This window comes from Varanus komodoensis, unplaced genomic scaffold (assembly GCF_004798865.1).
Source record: "Varanus komodoensis strain SLA01 unplaced genomic scaffold, ASM479886v1 scaffold8, whole genome shotgun sequence".
Classification (NCBI taxonomy): Eukaryota; Metazoa; Chordata; class Lepidosauria; order Squamata; family Varanidae; genus Varanus; species Varanus komodoensis.
The window spans coordinates 8,526,891-8,550,551 of NW_025336481.1; the positions used below are offsets into that span (position 1 = coordinate 8,526,891).

General features: G+C 43.3%; 1 protein-coding gene across 1 annotated transcript in view; it reads right to left on the reverse strand.

The window, feature by feature from the left end:
• Window positions 1-23,661, reverse strand: part of CDH4 (cadherin 4) — an 859,900-nt gene that overhangs the window by 279,569 nt on the left and 556,670 nt on the right. Inside the window, exon 4 of the mRNA XM_044455739.1 lies at window positions 8,921-9,094. Within this exon, the coding sequence (XP_044311674.1) occupies window positions 8,921-9,094 (174 nt within the window). The remainder of the gene's footprint in view (window positions 1-8,920; window positions 9,095-23,661) is intronic.

Here is a 23,661-nt window from a genome sequence, read left to right on the forward strand (position 1 = left end):
TAATTTAACAATTAAAATAAATTTTAAATAAAAAGGTCTTGGCCTGGTGCTGAAAAGCAAATAACGACGGCGCCAGCCGGACCTCTCTGGGGAGCGCATTCCATAGATGGGGCGCCACCGCAGAGAAAGCCCTCCTCCGGGTACTCACCCTCCTAATATCATTCACAGAGGGTTCCCGGAGAAGGGCATCCGTTGCTGATCTCAAGGGGCGGGAGGGCATATATGGGTGCAAGTGTTCCTTTAGATATCCAGGGGAACTTAGGGGAAGAGGCCTGAACATCAGGATACAGAGGGGGTGGGCCAACATGCATTTTGAGCAAAGTTCTCTTGGATCCTTCAACAGGGCTTGAGTTCAGCCAAAGTCAAGGAACTTCATGGCTGAAGGGACACTGGATACGGGGCTTCTGCAGACCTGATGTGATACTTTATCCACTCTTCCATACTGATTGCCTCCACGGAAGGAGAATCTAATAGAAAACAATTCTGGGAGCTCCCAGAAGAATTAGGTAGCAAGGTTGTAGTCTGCCTAAAGTGTTGCCAGAGGCTTCTATTTCTATTGCTGCAGCTTGTTTTTTGATTGCTGGGACAAAAATCAGACGCAGCCTCCCTTTTCTATACCTTTGTCCAGGGTTTGCTTCAGAAAAAATGCAGGTCATTTATTGCTTTTTGAAGGAACGCTTGCTGGGCCTGGACTCAACAAGCATTGCCTGACGGCAGGCAAATACCATCTGTTGTTTTTCCCCTCATATGGGTAGAGGTTAATGGATTCTGAAATGTTAAATTCCTAACAGCAAGATACATTGAGAACACTGGACTGTGATTGAGAATTCTACCATTTCCTACGATCTCATTTCAAGGATATTCAAATGAGGATTGGAATTTCCTCTCTCATTTTTTATATTCCTTGCTTGACTGTAAGGGATCCACTTGAGCCCATCATGACAAAGGCAAGCAGGAAAACTATGAAAATCACCATCATGAATATAAATATATGCATAGATGCCTAGCTTCTCGGGCTGGACAAATCCATCAGTTTCACCTTCTCCCATCCTTGATTTTTCTAAATTCTCAAGTTCTTTCTACCTGTTTATGAAGAAATTTGAAAATCTGTGTAAATCCTTTCCAAGCAATGAAATTGATCATCATTTTCATCCATTCCGAGTGCTTCCTGATGAAATACTGAATGAATGCTACTATCTTAGGACGCAGTTCTGTTCCATTATGGTGCCCAGGTGGGCTCTGACCGTCCGGAGGGAGACTCAGCAGAGGCAGAGCGCCATTAGACATTCATTTCAGTGATGCAACTGAAGAGGTCACAGGGGTTCTCCCATCCTGCACTGTCCTGACTTCTGCCCACCCTCACTTCCATACCTCTCTGAGTTCGCCTTCCCTGCCACACAATGGTGGCATCCGCCTCACTTCTTTCCGCAGCAGCTGTGAGAGGGCAGAAGGCAGAATTGGATATCAGATCCTCCTTCCAAGGTCATGGCAGTGTATAGTCTTGGATGAGGGACTTCAAAGGATTGCTTTCCTTGGTGTCCTTTTGACATTAAGGATGGAAATTAGCATTGGAAGCTGCACTTTTGAAACATATCTGTGAAAGTATTTTGGAAGGAAGCAGTTGGAGCTTTGTCTTGCTGAGAGATTGTTCAAACTGCAACTCCATTAAGGAAGCATTATTCACTAAGGATGGGTAAATGAAATACTCTTCCCAGCTAATCCATTCGAGGAATGATGAGGATCATTTGGATTACATTTATCCTATGTCCTCTAGATATCCAGAAAATATACTCTGGCCTCTATATGGGGCCGATGACAGTACCTTAGGGTTGCAGTAATGCATTGACGGGTACATTCATGCAGAAGTTCAACACAATTTTCCAGTTTGGTACACACCCTTTGCAGATATTATTATGGAGTTACGGTGGGCCTTCCCATTTCTGATGTCCTTCAGACGTTTTGGACTAAAACTGCCAGATCATTGGCCTTGCTACTTAGGACTGATGGACAGTAATTTTGGAAGGGGACCGGGCTGATGAAGGGTGGGTTAAGTAACTCCACACATGGCAGGGGGACAGAACTGACGCGGCAAGTCCTCTCATGGCCTACCTTAATTTATTAGAGTGCATGGAAATGCTATATAATTATTATGCTTTATTATATTTAATGTATTGCTGTATTCAGTTTTAATCCTATCTGTAAGCCCCCTTGAGTATCATTTTTGGTAGAATGGCTGGGCAGAAAATAAGGAAAGACACACTCATCCAGCCCCTGGAAAATCTTTGCCTCCATATGCTAATGAATTTGGGTAGGTCAGAGAAATGGCTACCTGACACAGTTCCACCCTCCTATGATGGGTATTTATGTAGCCTGATGGTAATACCTGAAACGAATTTGGGTATCTTCACTTTGGCATCCTTAGAATGCTGGTTAATCAAGACAGCCTATTAGGTAAGGCTTACAAGCAAATTCATGAAATGAAGAGAGATTGCAATTGACAGAGGGGGATGAATAGATTTGCAAGAATAACATGGCACCGCTTGCTTCTTTCCCCATATTTTCCCAAGAACGAAATGGTTTAATGAACAGAGAATTACAGCTCAGCCCAGCAGAACGAGGAAAGGGTTGTGCTTCGAGCGTATATGGGACCCATCCAGCTTGATTCACCTTGGCAAGCTTGAAACTTCATTCAGGCGCAGCCTTGCTAAAAATACTGACAAGCAGCTAATCAACTTCCTATAAAATGGAACTTTTTGTATCTGCAATAGAAAGTCGGATGAGGAGAAGAGAGCCAAAAACATAAAAAATAAAAAAGTGCCCATGAATTTCAAATTAGTTCAACCTATTAAGAAAAAATAGGATGGGGGGACAGGATCCAGCCAGCTGTGAAGAGACACATTCACTCTGCCTGTGTGTCTTTTAGTTTGTTTCTTTATGCTCCAGATTCCAGGAACTTAAAAGAAATGCAACTTCACCTCCTCTTTCCATAGCATAAAAATGTATGAGAAATCTGATAGGGGTGTGAAACTCCAACAGATTTTCTCAGCTTGGTCTTATGTGTTCTGTTCCACTAACCCTGGCATGCAGCTTTTAAAAGGGACTGCAATTTGCATTTTTTAAAATTTAAAACTTGGGAAATTTGCACAATTAGCATCAGTGTGTATACATTGCAGAGCAAAGGCTGGAATTGGGCAGAAATCTGAAATTAACTGTCAGAAAATTCAAGCTGACCACAGTTGGGGGTTTCTACATGCAAAGGAAAGAGGGCACTTCTGTACTTCTCATGTTAAACGCTATAATGGGAACATGATCAACATGACTACTGCATATTTGGAAAACTCTGGAGGGACAGCTCAGTCGCAGATGGCTCCCCTTCCATTTTGTGGGAATGGAAGGGCCCATTATCCCCACTCCATGAGCAGAACAGAAAACATTTATTTATTTATTTATTTATTCATTCATTCATTTATAGCTTTTGTATGCCATCCTATTATACAAGATCTCAGGAAGGCTTACAATATTTGAAAAGACAATTAAAACAACAATTGCAATAAATAATAAAACAGAACAAAACAATAAATTGCAAAACAAACAGAGAAACTAAACTTGAAAACTATTAAAGTTTAAAATATTGTTTAAATAAAAAGGTTTTGGCCTGGCATCAAAAAGAGTATAAACTTGGCGCCAGGCGTACCTGTCAGCAAGTACATTCCAGAGCCTGGATGCCACAGCAGAGAAGGCCCTACTCTGAGTTGATGACCTTTTTACCTCTCTTAGAGAGGGTTCCTGGAGCAGGGCTTCTCCCATAGATCTTAAGGGGTGTGAAGGCATATAAGGAAGGAGATGTTCCTTCAAGTATCCTTCAGGTACAACATGCCAAATAGTGTGCCTATACACCTTTTTGCTCTTCTCTTCCTGTGGGAAGTCCCCCCCCCCCCCCGCCGCCACCCTTTCCCCCCTGTCTGCCTCCACTAAACCAGCCTAAAATCTCTCCAGATCTGAGGTACCTTGATCAGATAGCATGAGAGTTGGCTATTGGGTGTGAACTAGACAACCCAAAAAGAAAAGAAGCCACAACGTTTCAAACAACCATGTCTAAAAGCTTATTGAAAAAATCTGTTACATAAACATCAATGGATGCCGGTTGCATTCTTCCACACCTGCATTGATTCAAGCTCCATACCTGCCCTGGAAGGTGAGCAGATGCCCGACAAACACAAACATTTGAAGTCAGGTAAGACTGGCTCACCTAGATCTCTCTGACAACAGGCACCCAGGGTAACAATCAGGTGGACTGATCAAAAACTCCCTGTGTGTCTATTATTTTGTTGTAGCTCTTACATTAAAGAAAGATTGGCACTTTATAGGTCCATGTAACTCTTGATAATGGAAGGTTCATCTTGTTTCATCCTTAGATCTTCTTTTTTAAATGAAAAGCAAGCAGGGAATGTTACATTTGCAAGTAGTGTGCTCATAGAAGCATAGAATAGCAGAGTTGGAAGGGGCTATGAAGGCCATCAAGTCCAACCCCCTGCTGTTGCAGGACACCATGTTACACCATCCCACTCAGATGGCTGTCCAGTTTCTTTTTGAATGTCTCTACTGTGGGAGTGCAGCACCTCTCCAGGCAGCTGGTTCCACTGTTATATTGCTCTGACAGTGAAGAAGCTGTTTCTGATGTCCAGCCTGAATCTGGGTTGTCGCAGCTTGAATTGATTATTCCGTGTGCTACAGGCATCAGTGAGAAGAGATCTTGACCTTCCTCTTTGTGACAGCCTTTCAGGTACTTCCAGAGTGATACCATGTCCCCTGTCAGTCTTCTCTTCTCAAGGCTGAACGTGCCCAGTTCCCTCAGTCTCTCCTCATAGGAGAGTGTTTCCAAACCCTGGATTGTTTTTGTTGCCCTCTGCTGGACCCTTTCTAATTTACCAGCATCTTTCTTAAATCTTGGTGCCCAGAACTGGACACAGTATTCCAGATGAAGTCTGACTAGTGAGGAGCACAGAGGAACTACTACTTCTTGTGACCAGTTATCTCCTCAGACTCACCCATCCAATCCCTTTTCTCCCTCTGAGGAAAAGATGCAAAATTCTTTTTTTCCCCACCTGTGGGTAAGAAAACAGCTATGTACACTGACTCTGAATGAAGAAATGATAATGGTGAACAATGTCTTTTTTTCTCTGTGTTTCTCCTCTATGTCTATTCCTGATTGCAGCCTCTTGGGGGCACTTCACATTTTGGTAATAAAAGGGAAGAGAAGAGAAGAGAAAACCTTTCTTAACAAAGCCAAGGTGCACCCTGCTTTAATTGTAGTTCACAACATATTACGGGCACCATTTTCCCAAGGCTCCTAAGGGCACAGCAACACAGTTGATTTGCTAGGGAAATGGTAGCTGGAAAGAACCAAAGAATTATAAAGTTGGAAGGAACCTTCAAGATCATCTGATCCAAGCCACTGTTGAATTAAAACACTTTTATGCACAATACATAATTCATGGAACTTTCTGCCAGATGTGCTGACCGTTATCACATTTAAGGAGGAGGACTAGACTACTGGTATTATTACACTGCATTATTATGGCGTTGCACTCATATCCACTTCTTCTCCCCATCTGAGAAACCCAATGTGCCTTACATAGTTATCTTCCGCTCTAGTTTATCCTCACAGCAGTGCTGTGCAGAGGCTTAGCCTGAGAAAGAATGACCAGAAGTTGGATCTCCCAGGTCCCAATCCAACACTCTCATCACCACACCATATACTGACCCTCAACTGACTATGAATGGAGGAGACCCCAGTATCTTGCATGGCCATGATCCAGGGCTCTTCATGCATATGGGATTTGGTTGCTATGAAACTGAGATTTGTCAGCATCCTAGGTCCTTTTTTCCACCTGTCTCCAGCACTGAGCAAGCCCCGTTTGCTCCACTGAACATCTGATGTTCTGTATACAATATTAGGGAACAAGAAGAAAGAAGACAGACAGCCACAGGAGTCTGCTTCTAATACTTGAACATCCCATTATATTTTGTGTATCATCCTGGAAGCACAGTAGGTTGAGAATGTAAATTTTCAGATGCAATTTCTGTTATCAAGACTGCTCGTACCTCGGAGGTCTGAACAAGCCGCGCTTCTGAGTGTCAGGCACTTGGTGAGGTGGTAGCTAATCAGGATGGAGCTGGTAATGACAGCATTCATTTTAATCCTGGAGAGAATTCACGAAGCATTGTTTCCTGAAAGGTATGCGAATTATGCACCCTCATTTTGTCCAATTATTTTCTAAAATTTCTTGCAATTATGCTGCAATTTTCTTCCAGAGGACAACTTGACAAAATGTCTGCTGGTGGCTTTTATGTCTTCCTTTACTTCTTTTGCAAAACGTTTGTTTTCACTTCCAAAATGGAAAGTTCAGTGGATATGAAAAATACAGCGTGGGTTTATGTTTTGCTACAGCTATTGACAGCAAACATATCCATATATATTCTGTGTCATTCAAACTTTCCCATGTCATTTTTCGTAAGTGTTTTGGGCTAAGAGTGGAAACTATCTGCTTGTAGGCTGTCATTTCCAAGCATGCCATTGTCTGCACTGATGTCACTGAAGGATCTCAGACACTTTAACTTGCAGAAGGCAGTAAAACCAATCACAGATTCTGATCGGAACTATGGCATCACAGGAACTATGCACTTTGGGAAAGCTCTGTTTGACTTGCAGTTCCATTCAAACAGGACTGGCTGCATGTTATTCTGGGAAATGATTGAGTGTAATTAGTTCTCCTATTACCTGAAGAAACTAAGAAGTGGGGTAGCAGCAGGCCTATAGTGTAGACAAAAGGCTTTGGGAAAGACAAGGCAAAAAGCACATAGCATCTTATTGGACTTCTATTGTTTCACTGCGGTGCCTTCACATCTACCAGCACTCTCTTGCCCAAACCAAAGAATTAGAAGTGAGCATCTAGATAATTGACTCTAATCGTCTACTCAGTGAAAGGAATTCTTCACATGATCCATCATTTATAGAATTTGAAACTGCATATGATGAGTTACCTAAAGGAGCGCTTATGTCCATACGTGCCCTCCTGCCCTTTGAGATTGGCAGCAGAGGCCCTTCTCTGGGAGCCCTCCGTGAAGGACATTAGGAGGGTGAGTACCTGGAGGAGGGCTTTCTCTGCGGTGGTGCCCCATCTATGGAATGCGCTCCCCAGAGAGGTCTGCCTGGCGCCGTCGTTATTTGCTTTTCGGCACCAGGCCCAGACCTTTTTATTTAAATGTCATTTTAATTGTTAATATTATTTATTGATTTTATATCTTTGGCCAGAACGTCTCCAATTATATTGTTTTATATGGTTAATTGTGTATTTATTTATTGTTGTGAGCCACCCTGAGGCTTCGGCAAATGGGGCGGCATAGAAGCTTGCTAAATAAATAAATAAATAAATAAATAAGATGACCATTTTCATAGGCAAGTTTAAAAAGAAGGACTAGGAAAATGATCACAGGAGAATCCATTGCCTTACACAGTCATGATCCAGGGTCCTTCCTGGGCATGCAGCTCCTTGCCCAGAAAGTCTATCATGGTCTTGTCTCCCATCACTCTCTACACTGTTATTTGGAAATCTGGTTTCCTGTGATCTTTACTCCTCCAGGTCCAGCACCTTCATCCTGCTAAAAGTCTTCTGCTTCCTCAAAACATCCCCCGCCTCACCGCCGTCTCCATTGGAACTGCCTCCCAGAACACCCCTTCAATCTTTTTGATTCCTCCTCAGCACCTACCTGTTCTTATGCATAAGTTCCCAGTTCTTTCGCTTTTGCAGGAGTGGAGAATCTCTTTCAGCTCAGGGTCCAAGCTACACTTGTACACTTCTATGCCACTTTAATATATTAAATGCTACAGAAGTATCACTAATGATGAATAAATAATCCTACTTCTGCAGTCACAAGTGATTGTCATTAAGCCCAAAGATGTGCAGTGGGAATAAAAAGCAACCAAACAACCTTTTCCACTGGTTCTGTTTTCCTTCCTCTGTGTCCAATTGTAGGTTCTAAACTCCTTGTAGCAAGGAGTTACCTCCTTTTACACTCCAAAGCACCTAGAGGGCGATGGATTGGTCAAGCTTAATTTTAGTTTCTAGTTTTTCCAACATGAAATGCATCCCACCACAACACATTGCCACCCCAGTTTGCAATTCTGCACCTAAACACTCTGTGTGAACATTCACATGTATTTTTCTACACACGTTCCCCTAATACACACATTTTCCACCAAGTGGTTTCCTTCGACATAGAGATTTTTGGACACTTTTCCACATTGTATTTATCCACATTTTATTATTATTTAGCAAACTGCATCAAGAAATTCTGAAAGGTGTCAATATTGCTTTTAGTATGCAACTTTGGGGAGTGCCAATTATTTAAATTTATATAAATATGGGAACCCAACATGATCCTGCAGGAGTCAGCACAGAGATTGTGCTGTATAAATAAATGAAGAAGCAGGGGGATGAAGAAAGAGAGGCAACTGTGCCTCTAAGCATGTGCAAAGAACCCCTCCCCCCACACACACACTGTAACTTCTTGCTGCACTGGGTAATCCATTGGTCACTGACACGAGGCTTGACAGATCATTACTGTGACGATCGTTTGCAATATATTCCCCTTATTTTATAGCTTCGGTCACATCTGTGGAAAGTGGCATACAAAGTAAAAATGCTGTGTTCGGACCTAAGTATCTCTGAAAACAAGACCTGGACCTGCAGCTCCTTCATCCAGGAAACAGAACCAATCTCCTTGGGATGCGGATTTGGAGAAACACCCTTTTTGTCTGAAGGTGACTCATCGACAAGATCTGTGACATGCTCGGTGCAAGTGCGCCCTCCGATCAACCATCCATCACGCGCATCAATCCTTTGGCCATTTCACTCACCCGCACCAGCTGCTGTGGGAAGGGTCCTCTCGAATTTTCGGGCACGTTGATGGGAGGGATAACCCAGTCGCGCTTCTGCCGCCGGAGCCCATGAGGATTCTGCTGCTGACGCCAGGGCAGCAGGGTGTCGTTCGGCTGCGGTGCAAGGTCGGCCGACAAGCTCTTCTTCCCTTTCTGTGGATTCGGAAGGAGGGGGAAAAACATTCTTTTGCTTTGGCTCTGTTTCATTTAAAAAACAACCCCCCCCACAAACACACACCCCATCTAGTTATTTTTCTCTCCAATGCATGCATGAGATCTGACTCACCAGGAGCTGATACTCATTTGGGCTGAGAAATAGCTACACAGGACAATATGATTGTTATTACAATGGAGCAAACATTTCTGCATTATAGAAACACATGGCACTTTTATTGACATCTTAGCCACAGCTTCATTTTTACCAATGCATGGAGCTGTCATTAGGCAATCAAGCCTTCCTCCACGACGGATTGTCTTCATTATACCAACTGCAGGAAGCTTTATCAGCCCCTCGGAGGATAAAAACTGCAGATTTCTAATAAACATAATCAATCACAGGAACAAAATGAAACAAGCCCAGTATTGCCAGTGGTAGGTCCAGGCCCATTACGCAGCATTAAGCTCCTCGCTAGCTTGGAATTTTAAACAGCCACTGGCGTATATGGAATGGGATTTATGGGGGACCAAAAGCTGTCTGGTTCATCATGGGGAAGATCTTGCACAGTAAGGAGAGTTCTAAGTAGGGCTGTGTGAATCAGCACAACTCAGACTGTTCTTCAGCACTGACCCTGAAGCTCCTTCCAGCTCATGTCTGTATAAAATTACCAGCTTTGAGGGCTCTTCATTTCTATGGACACTTGTCTGTATTTTGGTATGCACTTCAGTGGGCAGCAGAAAGTTTTTTTTTTTCTATTGATTAAATGGTGCTTTGCCTTTTTCTCAAAACTACTCTGTCTTTCTTCATGTGCAGCTTTCAAATGTATGTATTTTCAAAGGCATTTTTCTTTGGCCCATAAATCGTACTGCAAGCTTAGAAATGTGCAGTTCTTGACCAGAGATTGAATCTGAGTCCATGTTTCAGTTTGGGAGGTGTGAACTGCATGCATTCTGGTCTGGAAGAACCGGAAGCAAATGTTTCATGCCTCCATAGTCCAAATTAGCTTTTAGATGTGTAGGGTCCCCATCAAAACTTTAATGGGATCCTTGAGACAGCTAGCATGATGGCTGGCAATGTGGCCACTGATCAGAAGAGCCTCATATTGGACTAGCAGCTACAGGATTTGAGCCAGCTGCCCATCCCAGTGAAGAATGTGGCAAGGGATCGACGAATCCCTTGGGACTGACTCTGGGTGGAGGAATCTGTTAGAACCACCCACCCCAGCATCCTGATCCAAATCAGGAGCCCTGCATCTACTCAGGGCCACTATGAGGATGGGGGGAACCAGGCATGGCAGCAAGATGTGCATTAAAACAATGCCTGTTTTGACTTCTAGTCTTGGCTCTGGGCTCAAGCCATGAATTCCAGCCTCCAGTTCTCGAATCAGCTCAGGTTTTTGTGGCCTGTAGGAAAGATGACCTGACCTCAGTGCTTTCCCTCCCTGGATAGGTAGCCAGTGAGCAAAGGGCAGCGTTATCTCCTGGTCCTAGGGATGGTTGAGAAGTAGATTTCATTCATTTCTGAGCTAGATTTACTCAGTTCGCACTTTTCAAACTGAACATGGACCTAGACACAATCTTCACTTGCTGACTGTATGCTTCCAAAGTTGTGAAAGAGTTCACAGATCCCAAAAAAAGTGTGGAATGGCAAGTGTACATTTGAAAAATGTGAACAGATACACTTTAACTAATGGAAGAAGAATGTGTGCATCTCAAAGATGTGTGCAATTGAAGCATAGATTTGGGAAAATACTTGAATTTTCATGCAAAAAAGGACGAAGCTCACAATCTGTTACAGACTTCATTTAGTATGTGCTTTTAAATGGAATTTGGAGAATCTGGGGAGCTTGAATGTTGCTGTTTTGCACATATTTAACTGCTCTGCTTCTCACTGCCATCATTGTCAGGACCAGAGTAAGAGACAGTTGAACAAATAGGCTGCAATGGTGAAGAAGAGGAACATACCCAGGAAGCTTTTTCAGTGGACTTAGACTCAGATATGGCTGCCCCCAGCCCAAGCTTGATGCTATCTCCCAGTTTTCTCCTGACAAAGGTCCTTCTGATATTTGTCAAATATTATCCAAGAGTGTTACTTTTGTACTTTCAACACAAATACCACGCAAAACATGTTGTTTATCAGACAACTCCTATTAAGCAAAGAACCATAATTTATTGGGAGAGTCTACAGAAGTCCAATCTGTGATGTCTTCAGCTGAAAAGACCAGGAAGAAGATGATGTGATGCATGAACAGACAATTTGACTGGGGAGAAGGCAGTTTCCACCAGGTTTCCAGCAGGCCTCAGACACACTCTTAAGCTTAACAAAATGTTAAGAAACTCTTGTCCTTGTTTGCTCAGCTCCATCCCTTTATTCGCTGAGCTTTTCCAGCTCCTGTGCTTAATTGCTGTTGTTGGATGTGCATTTTTATTTGGTGCTCATTAATATGAGGCACCATTAATGGAAGAGGGCACTCAGGAGCATGACACACATTTATGCATCCATGAACGCTAAATAGAGTCCACGCTTGCTATGAACCCTTTTCAAAAGCAGCATGCAATTCCCAACTGGGGGCCCTTCTGGAGAGCAGAGCTTTGGGTCAGTTCCGATAATTGGCATGTGAGTGTAAGGGACAAATTATGAAGGTATGGTCAAATAATTTGTGTTCTGGCAAGTTTACACAGGGGAGTGAATCTGAGCTGAAGAGAGACCTGAGAATTAACATGAATCGCAAAGCCCTCTGGATGCTGAAGTAATTAGCATCCGCTCAGCAAGACCATCCTGGTCTTTTCATTCTCTTGGAAATATTTGATGGCAAGTGAGCGGAACGTGACTCTTTGTCACCCCTAATAAGGTTTTTCAACATTAGAATAGTTCATCTACATGACTTTGAGGTCGATTGTCTGCAGTGCAGATAAAGGGCCAACCCTGTCATTTTCAAAAGCTTTCCCTCCACACCCACCAGCCTTGGCATGATCCTCCTTGCCACACAGACAGGCAAGAGCAAGATGTGTGATATCACACCCCTTTTCATCATGCTTCCAATTTACAGCACCAGAGGAAAAACATGGGGAGGGGAGGACTTAGTAGGATGACCAAAGCCAACTGCCTTGCTCCAAAAATACCAATAAAATCCCCAGCAAGGATTTGATGATAGTTTTATTGATTTAATATATTGGAGGTCACCCCTCCACTTAATCAGTGCTCAAGGTAATGCACAAATAAAAACAGTACATAAACTACGGGGAGCTCAACAAGGAAATCTAGAAAAAGTTACAATGCAATTTGGGATTAAAATCAGAGGGTTGTGTTAACTATCAAGATCTTAGCACAGTGATGAACTCTTCACCAGACATCTAAAAGACAATAAAGAAGCTAATGTAATCCTCCTGGGGAAGAATTCAATAACTGGGATGTCACTAAACAAAAAGTCTTGCCTTTAATACCCACCAGCTTCACTACTTTAGGAAAGGGCTACATAAAACAAGAACTCAGCTGATGAGTCCATGTTTTGAACAGACTCGTGTGGAATGACAGAAAATTATACAGTTGGTTTTACATGAATTGATCAGTTATTTCTCATGATGGAAGCAAGCAAGGCTGGAACTGCACAACAGCAGCAAGAGGAAGTATTCTGCAAGTATCACTTTTCTTAACAGAAGCCCATCCTGGGATGGGCTGCTTGCAGGTTTTCTGATTACAGGAAGGCCTGGTGACTAATATCAAGCTCACTGCATGTACCTACAGCAGAACAGTTCAAGTCCTCCTCTCCTCTCCAACTTGAGTTAAGAGCCATATGAAAACCTGTCTCCAACGGTCTATGAATCTGCTAAAACGCAATATACCTCCAATGTACAGATAAATCCCTGTCCCTCTTGTGCTTCTTGGGTATATTCTGTAGATAAAAATTGGGAACAAAATGTTACTGGCTCACAACACTGCCATCAGATTTAATATACAGTTAGTTGGAGACTGTGTTTGACTTCAAAGAGGAAATTTCCCAAAACTAAGGAAACTGGTTAAGTAGAAGCTGAGAAATGGAACCAAGAAGATACATTCGCTTCATAGTGCTTGGGGTTTACTCAAAGATGCTCTAGCAAAGGCACAGAAAATATCTGTACCACGAGTGAGGAAAGGCAGTGCAAAGTCCAGGTAATCATCAGTTCAGACAATGAGGAAAGCCAAGGAAACAATAAGGGAGAAAAAGGCATCTTTTCCTTCAAGAGATGGAATCTTGTCCAAATGAAGAGAAGAGAAAGGACCACAGGTTTGCACAAGGGAAATGTGAGCAGACAGTCAGAGAAGCAGGGAAGCAGTTTGAGGAACATGTTGCCAATAACATCAAGGGCAATAATAAGCAATTCTTCAAATGTTATCTAAAGTAGGAAAGAAATTAGAGAAGGAGCTGAACTATTGGTTGATAATGGAATTAAGGGAGCGCTAAGAGGGGACCAGGAGATTGCAGAGGGGAATGAATTATTTTCTTCAGTCTTCACAGCAGGTGATGCAGAGTATATACCTGCTCAACAACAAAGCTAGTGAAGGTGACAGTATTCCAGCTGAGCTATTCAAAATCTTAAAAGACGATGTAGTAAAAGTGCTGCACTCAATATGCCAGCAAATTTGGAAAACTCAACAGTGGCCACAGAACTGGAAAAGGTCAGTTTACATTCCCATCCCAAAGAAGGACAATGCCAAATAATGTTCAAACTACTGCACCATTGAACTCATTTCACATACCAGCAAAGTTATGCTCAAAATCCTACAAGCTAGATTCCAGCAGTATGAGGACCAAGAACTACCAGAAGTACAGGCAGGATTTCGAAGAGGGAGAGGAACTAAAGCTCAAATTGCCAACATACGCTGGATCATGGAGAAAGCTAGGGAGTTCCAGAAAAACATCTACTTCTGCTTCATTGACTATGCTAAAGCCTTTGATTGTGTCGATCACAACAAATTGTGGCAAGTTCTTAAAGAGATGGGAGTACCAGACCATCTTATGTGTCTCTTGAGAAACCTATATGCGGGTCAAGAAGTAACAGTGAGAACTGGACAGGGAACCACTGATTGGTTCAAAATTGAGAAAGGAGTTCGGCAAGACTGTATACTGTCACCCTGCCTATTTAACTTATATGCAGAGCACATCAGAAGAAAGGCTGGGCTAGATGAATCACCAGTTGGAATTAAGATTGCTGGGAGAAATATCAACAACCTCAGATTTGCAGATGATACCACTCTAATGGCAGAAAGTGAAGAGGAACTAAACAGCCTCTTGATGTGAGTGAAGGAGGAGAGCGCAAAAGTTGGCTTGAAACTCAACATTAAGAAAACTAAGATCATGGCATCCGGTCCTCTCATGTCCTGGCAAATAGATGGGGAAGAAATGGAGGTAGTGACAGATTTTATTTTCCTTGGCTCCAAGATCACTGCAGACAGGGACTGCAGCCAAGAAATTAAAAGACGCTTGCTCCTTGGGAGGAAAGCTATGGCAAATCTAGACAGCATACTAAAAAGCAGAGACATCACCCTGCCAACAAAAGTGTGTATAGTCAAGGCTATGGTTTTCCCAGTTGCAATGTATGGCTGTGAAAGCTGGACCATAAGGAAGGCTGAGCGCCAAAGGACTGAGGCCTTTGAATTGTGGTGCCAGAGGAGACTCCTGCGAGTCCCTTGGACCGCAAGGCGATCAAACCGGTCAGTCCTAGAGGAGATCAACCCTGACTGCTCTTTAGAAGGCCAGATCCTGAAGATGAAACTACCTGGAGTACGACTGCCTGGCGACGGTGACACACGTGCTGGTGACTTCCCGCGTAGACTTCTGTAACGCGCTTTACGTGGGGCTTCCCCTGAAGACAGTCCGAACACTCCAATTGGTGCAAAATAGAGCTGCCAGGTTGCTGACGGGGACGGGGCGTTATGCTCACATGACTCCAGTCCTCTGTCAGCTTCACTGGCTTCCCATTGAAGCCCAGGCCCAATTCAAGGTGTTGATTATGACCTATAAAGCCCTAAACGGCTTGGGTCCTGGCTACCTGAACGACCGCTTACGTCCGTATATGCCCGACCGCCCTTTGAGATCTGCGGGAGAGTCCCTTCTCCGGGAACCCTCCATGAAAGAAATTAGGAGAGTAAGTACCCGGAGGAGGGCTTTCTCTGCGGTGGCGCCCAACCTATGGAATTCACTCCCCAAAGAGGTCCGCCTGGCACCGTCGTTACTGGTTTTTCGGTGCCAGGTAAAGATCTTTTTATTTAAACATCATTTCAATTGTTAAAACATATGATCTGGCCAGGGCAACTTCTTCTTCCTTCTCTTTCTCCTCCTATATTTTTATTTTATACTGATAATTTTAATTTTATATTTGTAAATCAATGTATTTTTTGTATTTTTGTATTTAATGGTAATTTATTATGTACTATTGTATTTCAATGTATTTTATCATGTTGTAAGCCGCCCCGAGGTTTTGGCAAGGGGCGGCATAGAAATGTTTAATAATAATAATAATAATAATAATAATAATAATAATAATAATAAATACTTTGGCCACCTAATGAGAAGGAAGGACTCACTGGAGAAGAGCCTAATGCTGGGAACAATAGATGGCAAAAGAAGAAGGGAACGGCAGAGAATGAGGTGGCTGGATGGAGTCACTGAAGCAGTTGGTGTGAGCTTAAGCGGACTCCGGGGGATGGTGGAGGACAGGAAGTCCTGGAGGAATGTTGTCCATGGGGTCGTGATGGGTCGGACACAACTTTGCGACTAACAACAAACTGATGTATTCCGGAAGGGAATCTGCAGAATTAAAGAAGGTAGTAATGACCAAGGAAGAAGTTCTTAACCTTCTTCATAATCTGAATGTCAGATTCAGACAATATCCATCCTAGAGTTCTTAAGAACGAAAGCATGACATTTCTGACCTTCTTACCAACATATTTAAAATGTCCCTAAAATATCCGTTGTACCAGAGGTCTGGGGAGTGGCCAAAGTAACTCCTTTTTTTTTTTTTAAGGGATCGGAGGAAGGGGGATATGGGAAATTACAGGCCAGTTAGCTTAACATCTGTTCTGGGTAAACTGCTTGAAAGCATCATTAAAGAGAGAATCAGCAAACATATAGAGGGACAATCCCTGATGAGACAGAGTCAGCATGGCTTCTTCAAGGTCTTGTCTTGGCTCATTAACCTATTGGAGTTTTATGAGAGTGTCAACAAGCACGTAGACGGGGGTGATCCCATAGACCTTGTTTACTTCCAAAAGGCTTTTGACAAAGTGCCTCACCGAAGGCTCCTGAGAAAACTAAACAATCACGGAATAACAAGGGAAGTCCTCTTATGGATCACTAGCTACCTACAAAACAGAGGACAGAGGGTAGGAATAATTGGTAATTTCTCCCAGTGGAGCGATGTTACCGGTGGAGTCCTATAGGGTTTTTTATTACGACCATTTTTCCCCAACCTATCCATAAATGATCCGGAATAAGGAGTAGGCAGTGAAGTGGCCAAGTCTGCTGGTGACACTAAACTATTTAGAATGGTCAAAACCAGAAAGGTTTGTGAAGAGCTCTATAACAATCTCATCAAGCTAGGAGAATGGCCATCAAAACGGCCCTCCAGAGATTATTCGTATAGGATGGGATAAAAATATCCTAATAATAATAATAATAATAATAATAATAATAATAATAATAATAAAAATAAAATGGGTAATGCAGTTCAGTATAAGAAAGCGTAAAGCAATGCATGTTGAGCAAAAAGTACCATTTGGAAGTGGATGCTGATGGGATCGAAACCGGCAAGAAAGGGATCTTGGGGTAGGAGTGGAAAATGCTGGCTCAGTGCATGAGCATTGTAAAACAGGCGGACTCTGTGCTAGCCATAAAGAGGAACTGAAAATAGAACTGCCAAGATTTCACTCTCTTTGTACAAATCCTTCGCGTGATGCACTTAAGAGTCATGTGTTCAGATCTGGTCACCTCACTTGAATAAGGGCATTATTCAAGTGCCCTTATTCAAGTGAACTGGAAAAAAATGCAGAAAAATACAGAAAATACAACAATACAGAAAAATGATCAGGGGGCTGCAGCATCTCCCTGATCAGGAGCAACCATAAAAACTAGTAATGTTCAGCTTAGACAAAAACTGAGGACGGGGAGACATGATTCAAAATTATACCCAGATGGAGTAAATGAGGAGGGAGGAATTTTTCTCCCTCTCCCACAATACTCAGACCTGGGCCCTCCTATGAAGATGACTGGGAGAAGGTTTAGGACAGCCTAGCGAAAGCACTTTTTCACACAATGCATAGGCAAATTATGGACTGCACTGCCACAGGTGACGGCCACAGATCTCGAAGGCTTTAAAAAGGGACTGGGCACATCCATAGAAGCAGAGACTGCCTGTGGTTATGGGCTACCTCCTACACCAGAGGTGGCTTGTCTGCATGTACCAGTTGCTGAGCAGCTCGGGCAGGAGACGGTCTTGCATTCCACCTGCTTGAGGGATTCTCTGAGTAGCGGTTGCCACCATGTGTGCAGAATGCTGGACCAGATGGACACTTAGTCTGATTGGCACGGATTTCTATGTGCTCTTTATTTTTCTACACTCAATCTGCTTTTCAAGGAAAGCAGGCAGATCCAAACCTACCAGATCAATGCACAGACGGGAACAGATTTCGCACTTCCCCAAATTTTGTGATATAGTCTTGGCTCGAAACAGTTCCAAGCATGCATGCAATGCATGCATGAAATATATGCATATTTTATGATGAAATATGTTTAGAAAGTGCACATGGGTAGAAAATGCATCATTGCCCGATTATATGGCATGGGATTTTGAATCTGGACCAATTAATGCAGAAAGGGTAAAGGGGGGATTTAGGAATAAACGCATCCCCAGTAAAATGTACTAGAAATAGACAGAACCAGCCCCCCCCCCTCCGTAGTGCGCAGATGAACACCCGCTTCCGAGATAGTAGCAGCTGTTGAATACGTTTGAGGCACAGCTATTGTATAAAGTACAACCATCTCCTTTGTCAGGTTAAACATCCTATTTCACATTTCTCAGAAAAGGGAACTTAGCATCCTCTTGCTAACACGTTGCTAACAACTCAGGAGAGGACAGGGCATCATGGAGGAAAAAAATAAATACAGCACAGAACAGGGGAGAGACTTATCTCTTGGGAACGAGAGAAGCAGTTGTTCTAGGCATGCACTCCAGGGTCAGGCCAACAGGCATCGAAGGAAGATGAGGAGGAGGTGGAGGGAGCCTGGGAACTTAGGGCTTCAGACTTGGGAGAGCCTGAGGAGCTTGCCACAAGTCATTCTCTCCAGGTGCTGAGACAAGCACTGGGAATCACCAATAGAAATGTTGGGAATGGGGCTGAGAGAGGAGTGCTGGTACAGTTTGCTCGTTTAGTGCAAGCCTGGCAATCACTCCCATGCTGAGTGCCCGTGCACAATCATAGGGATTTTGTGGGGTGCTGCAGATGGGTCCAGCTGAGGGCCCAGGGGTGATGGTCAAGCCCCAGTCCCCTGATGCTCCTGTATCCTCAGTGCATTTGAAAAGATAGTACTGAAATGCAACGCTGCATGCCGATTCCTGTGGTCTGTTGGTAGCTACTATTTCAACAGCATTAATTCGCTCCCTAACAGCTAGGTCAGTAGCTTTAGTTAGCTTTGTATCACAAAGACAAGTCTGCGCATGAAGGGGGCACTGGCAGCAGGATTCACAGTGGCAGTGATAATGCACCAGGGGAAACATAGCACAAGCTCTGCTACTCTGCATCAAGAACAAACAGCCCAGTGTGGTTTGCTCTGACTGGCAGCGGTCCTTCGAGGTCTCGTGAACAGAAGGCGCCACTGCCTTTCTCCCCTGTCCTAAGTATCCTGCTGTATGCAGAGCACATAAATTATGTGCTGGACATAAACGCATGTCCAGCACATACATTTCCAACGTAAACTAAGCCTTCTGTTATTTTAGAGCAGAGGTAGGCAACACAGCACCCCTCCAATGTTTGGGACTACAACTTCCATAATGCCTGCCATTGTCCATGCTGGATGAGGCTGATGGGACATATAGTCCAAAGCATCTGTGGGGTGTTGGGTTGTCTATCCCTGTTTTAGAGGCACCTTTTCCTACATTTGATCTCTAACTTTGGGCTATAAGCTTGTAGCCCTTCTTGGATATTGAGCAGACACAAATCCAGCCCCTCCTCATAAACAGCAGTTTGGTGACAGAGAATTTAACTGAAATGAGTGGATCAGACAGCAAAACTGTGAGCACAATTCCCCATCCAGCAATGACTTCCTCCACGAGTGAAGATTAGACTGTCTGCGTGTTTGAAAGTGACTTAGGAAATCAGACATGAATCACAAGCTCCCTTCCTTTCAACAAAGCCTTGTCGTCCCCACCCCCAATGAGCTTCCTCAGAAACAACAACATGAATGCGCTTTCATCCCATTTGTCAACAGCCGTGTTCTCATGGCATTCATTTTCTCCACAGTGTTTGAATAAGTTGTACATGCTCTCCGGTGTTCAAAAGCTGAGTCAACTGTGTGAACAAAACATCATGAGGATGAATGCCAAACTTATTCAGGTTTCTGTCTAAAGCGCCACCACAGGCCTTGAAAGCCATAGGAGAAATAGTACCAACAGTTCTTTTTAAAAGCACAAATAAGTTCTTTTTTTCTTAATGGGTGAACAAATTCACCATGTCTTGAGCTAAATGTAATACTGTTCCTGGATTTGAACCAGGCATTTGGAGCACCTCAACATGCCCACACAGAGGAGCTAGAATTTGGATATTTATTATTTAATAGATTTATATTCTACTGTTTTCTTTTTTAAAGAATTCAAAGCAGCTTACTTCATTCTGTTCTCAATCATATCCCCCTGACAACAGTCTTGTGAGGCAGGTTGGACTGAGAGTCTGTGACTGGCCCAAAGTCACCCAGCTGGCTCCATTTTATTTATTTATTCATTTAGGTTTTTATATCCCATTGATTAGCACAGAACTCTCAGAATGGTCCACAGCTAAGCAGGGACTAGAACCCAGATCACCTGAGTCCCAGTTCCGTGCTCTTAACCGGCACACCACACTGGCTCTCTCTGCATAAGATCTGCTGTCAAGTCTAAGTAATAGCCAGCTCTCTTAGCTTTTTCCTAAAGGATCTGTCCTGAAGTCTTTCAGGGACTACTAGTCATGAGAGCTACTTAATACTTCCAGTATCAGAGATAGTATGCACTGGTTAACCACTGTATGAAGATAATGCTGGATGAAATAGGTCTTTGGCCTCATCCAACTTGGCTGTTCTTACGTGCAGGAACCAGGTGCCAGGAATAATGCCTCAGAGCCGCTGCTAAGGGACCAGTCAAACCCAGAGATGAAGAACAAACTCAAGGGTGGAAGAAGCTATGGAAATGCATAGATCCGGGAAGGTCTCTGTTGCTGCTACAAAGTCTAAGCATAAACAGGACATCTTTGGCAGCTCTGCCTGCCTAGGAGACCCAATGGGCAGGCAGCTAGTGCGGGGTCAGTTCCCAGCTTGTGCTGTTTAGCACAAAGCAAATTCACCTCCCAGAACTCTCCTTCCTATTTGCCAGTGGTAAAATTGGAGGAAGGTTTTGCAGAATACTTTCTGGAAGGGAGGCAAGATTCTCCAAAATGCTTTAAAATCCATCTGGAAATGATCTCTGCAAATATATTGGTCCAAGAAGATGTACCACTGTAGTTTCATGGCTCGCCACACAAGGCGGTTCTAAAAAGCCAAAGGCTTACTACTGAAATCTCCGCCAAGGGTGAATTCAGAATGAATATTGGAGCTCGAGGCTCTAAGAATTTCAACAACTATACTAAAATCTTACATTCTCCTGGTCTACCAGTTTCCCTGCTGTCTATAACCACGAACTTTTCAGCACATCAGACCATATGCTATGATGCACCTACATATATATAGGAATGGACAAATCATTTACTTCCACTTCCGTTCTCCCACCTGTTTATTCTGCCCCATTTCTAAATTCATTTACCTTTTTTTAAAAAAAATCTGCAGAAACAAATAATGTAAATAAATATTTAAATATCAATTTCTAAAAAATATTTTTCTCTCCAATATGCTTTTTCTGAACAGATTTTTCTCAAAATATGTGTTTTTAAAACATATTCCTTTCAAAGCTCATATTTTAAATGTAGTTTGATACATGTAGGATAAAAAAAAACCAAAAAGTGTGAAGCAGATGGATAACTAACTCTGATTTGTACATTAGTCCAGGTGATGAAAATAGGGCCAGTTCGTATCAGAATTCTCCCAAAATGAGTTCTGGAAGGATCTCTACTCTACAACAAGACAGTGGACGCCTCAGTATGAACATTAGAAATCCCACAATGCACTGCATCCTAAGAACAAAGGTGCATTTTTATAAATAGGGATTAATTGGCTTATTGGTCAAAACCTCCCCCTCATAATGCTCACCTCTGTAGTGAGCCTGAATGTATATATTGAAAATTTGCTATGAAATTCTGAATGGATCAGGAACTCTGGAGCATGGGCAGAAAAGCAGTTTGCAGATTCTGTCCCTGTGTAGTCAGGTGACTGACCACCTAGATCTGCCCACGCTCAACTGGGTGACTTTGGGCCAGTCACAGACTCTCAGCCCAGCCTACCTCAAAGGGCCATTGTTGTGGGGATAGGATTGCGAGCAGGAGGAGGAGAAGGATATAAGTCACTTTGAGTTTGTTTAAGGAAAAAATAAGCTGCTTTCCCTATTGCAATTGCCACCATTGTCACAGCTGAGGACAATGCTGGTGATCAGCACAGTGAGTAAGGATCACATGACATCATCACAAGGACGGGTCATGGGAAGACAACCAATCCAAAAGGAGCCACGTAATCCGGTGACATTTGATGTCACGTCACACGGTGTGATTCTAAGTTCTAGCTCTCAAAATGCATCATGATGTTGTACATGAGTAAAAATTCATATATGCAGAATGTAATTTTGTATTAAGAACTCCTATTTAAGCTGACAAGGAGAGTGGATTTGTTACTTCCCGAATAACGACTCCACTCAGGTCACCCATCATTAATGCTGACATAACTTCCATTCAACTTTAATGTCCATTCAGTCTTAACTTAAGTTTCTGATCTATCATGAAGGTTCCAGAGTCTTTTTATTTGCTCTTTTACTCAATACAACAGGGGTAAGCCCTCCTTGGCCTCCCAAGAGCTTAGAAGAATCTTAAAACCTTGTGTTTAACATGTGATGAGCAACTTGAAGGCCAAGACTCACCATTGGCTACACTGCTTAGTGCTGATGAGAGCGGTAGATCAAAACATCTGGAGGTAGCTTCAGGTGCCGATGAGCGACTGAGCAAAATTAATAGCATTATACTCTTGCTGTCCCTCTCTTGATAAAGGTCATCCATTAGAGTGACCAAGGCTGGGTTGGTTCTCAAGTCGAAACCCAGAATGGAAGAGGTCTAGAATCAGCAGCCTCCAACAGTGCCTCAAGTTGGTTCACCATGATGTCTTTGAGTACCTTCTCTACGAAAGGGGATAGTTCAGAATGGGCAGTAGCTGTCAAGAACCACAGGGTCCAGGCTGGATTTCTTCGGCAGTGGTCACACTACTTCCTCTTTAAAGAGAGCAGGAACCACCCCGTCATACAGAGATGCACTTACCACTCCTTGAGCCCTACACTGTACCATTGGCTAGCTTTTATTACCCAGGAGGAACTGCTGGGAATGGACATTAGTGCATTAGCAGACAAATCCCACAAATTATCTCCACTACAAGTTCAGGAGGACAGACACCTCTTACGAGCTCTCTTCTAAAGCCTGTCTCCACAGCTCAAGGCCACTGGGTTCACCCCAAAGTGTGGAAAATAAGCCACCATTCTGAGCATGAGAAATAGGGTTGCTCCATGTACAAAGAAGCCACCTTCTTCCTGTGTGCGGTGCCTGCCTTGCTGCACGAGCAATGAGCCAGTGGGCCCTGCCCTGAGAACTGGGAAGCCGAGGACGGAATCGCACAGTTGCCAGAGTAAAGACCATCCAGTTAACATTTGCCACGAGCTCCAGCAACCATCCAAGCACTCCGGAGCCACTCGCAGCCTCCTCACTTGGCTGCAAGCTGGACCAGGGAGTGTGAAGCAACGCCAGCTTTCACCTTACGCTACAGTTAGCAGTAACCCGTCCAGCCAGCTGGCAGTTCTCCCAGCCAACCTGCTTTTGAGATCAGTCAGCCCCTGGCTACAGAGACATCTGGACGTTATTATCCAGCCAAGCGTATCCCCAGCCCATTTACATAATATCATATCTGATTTTGTGCACCAGCTTTACCAGTGCCTTTTCAGAGCTGTGCGAACATTTAGGAAAATAAGCCACCATTCCGAGCATAAGAGATAGGGGATCATAACGTGCAAAGATTATTAATTTTATCGATATTGACTCCATAAAGGAAACATTACCTATTCTGCATGGTAATAGCGTGCCATTTCTACATGAACAAACAATAACTGTTCCAGGAAAGCCATAAAGTTGTTGTTGATTTAAAGCCCGGAGAGCAATGTGA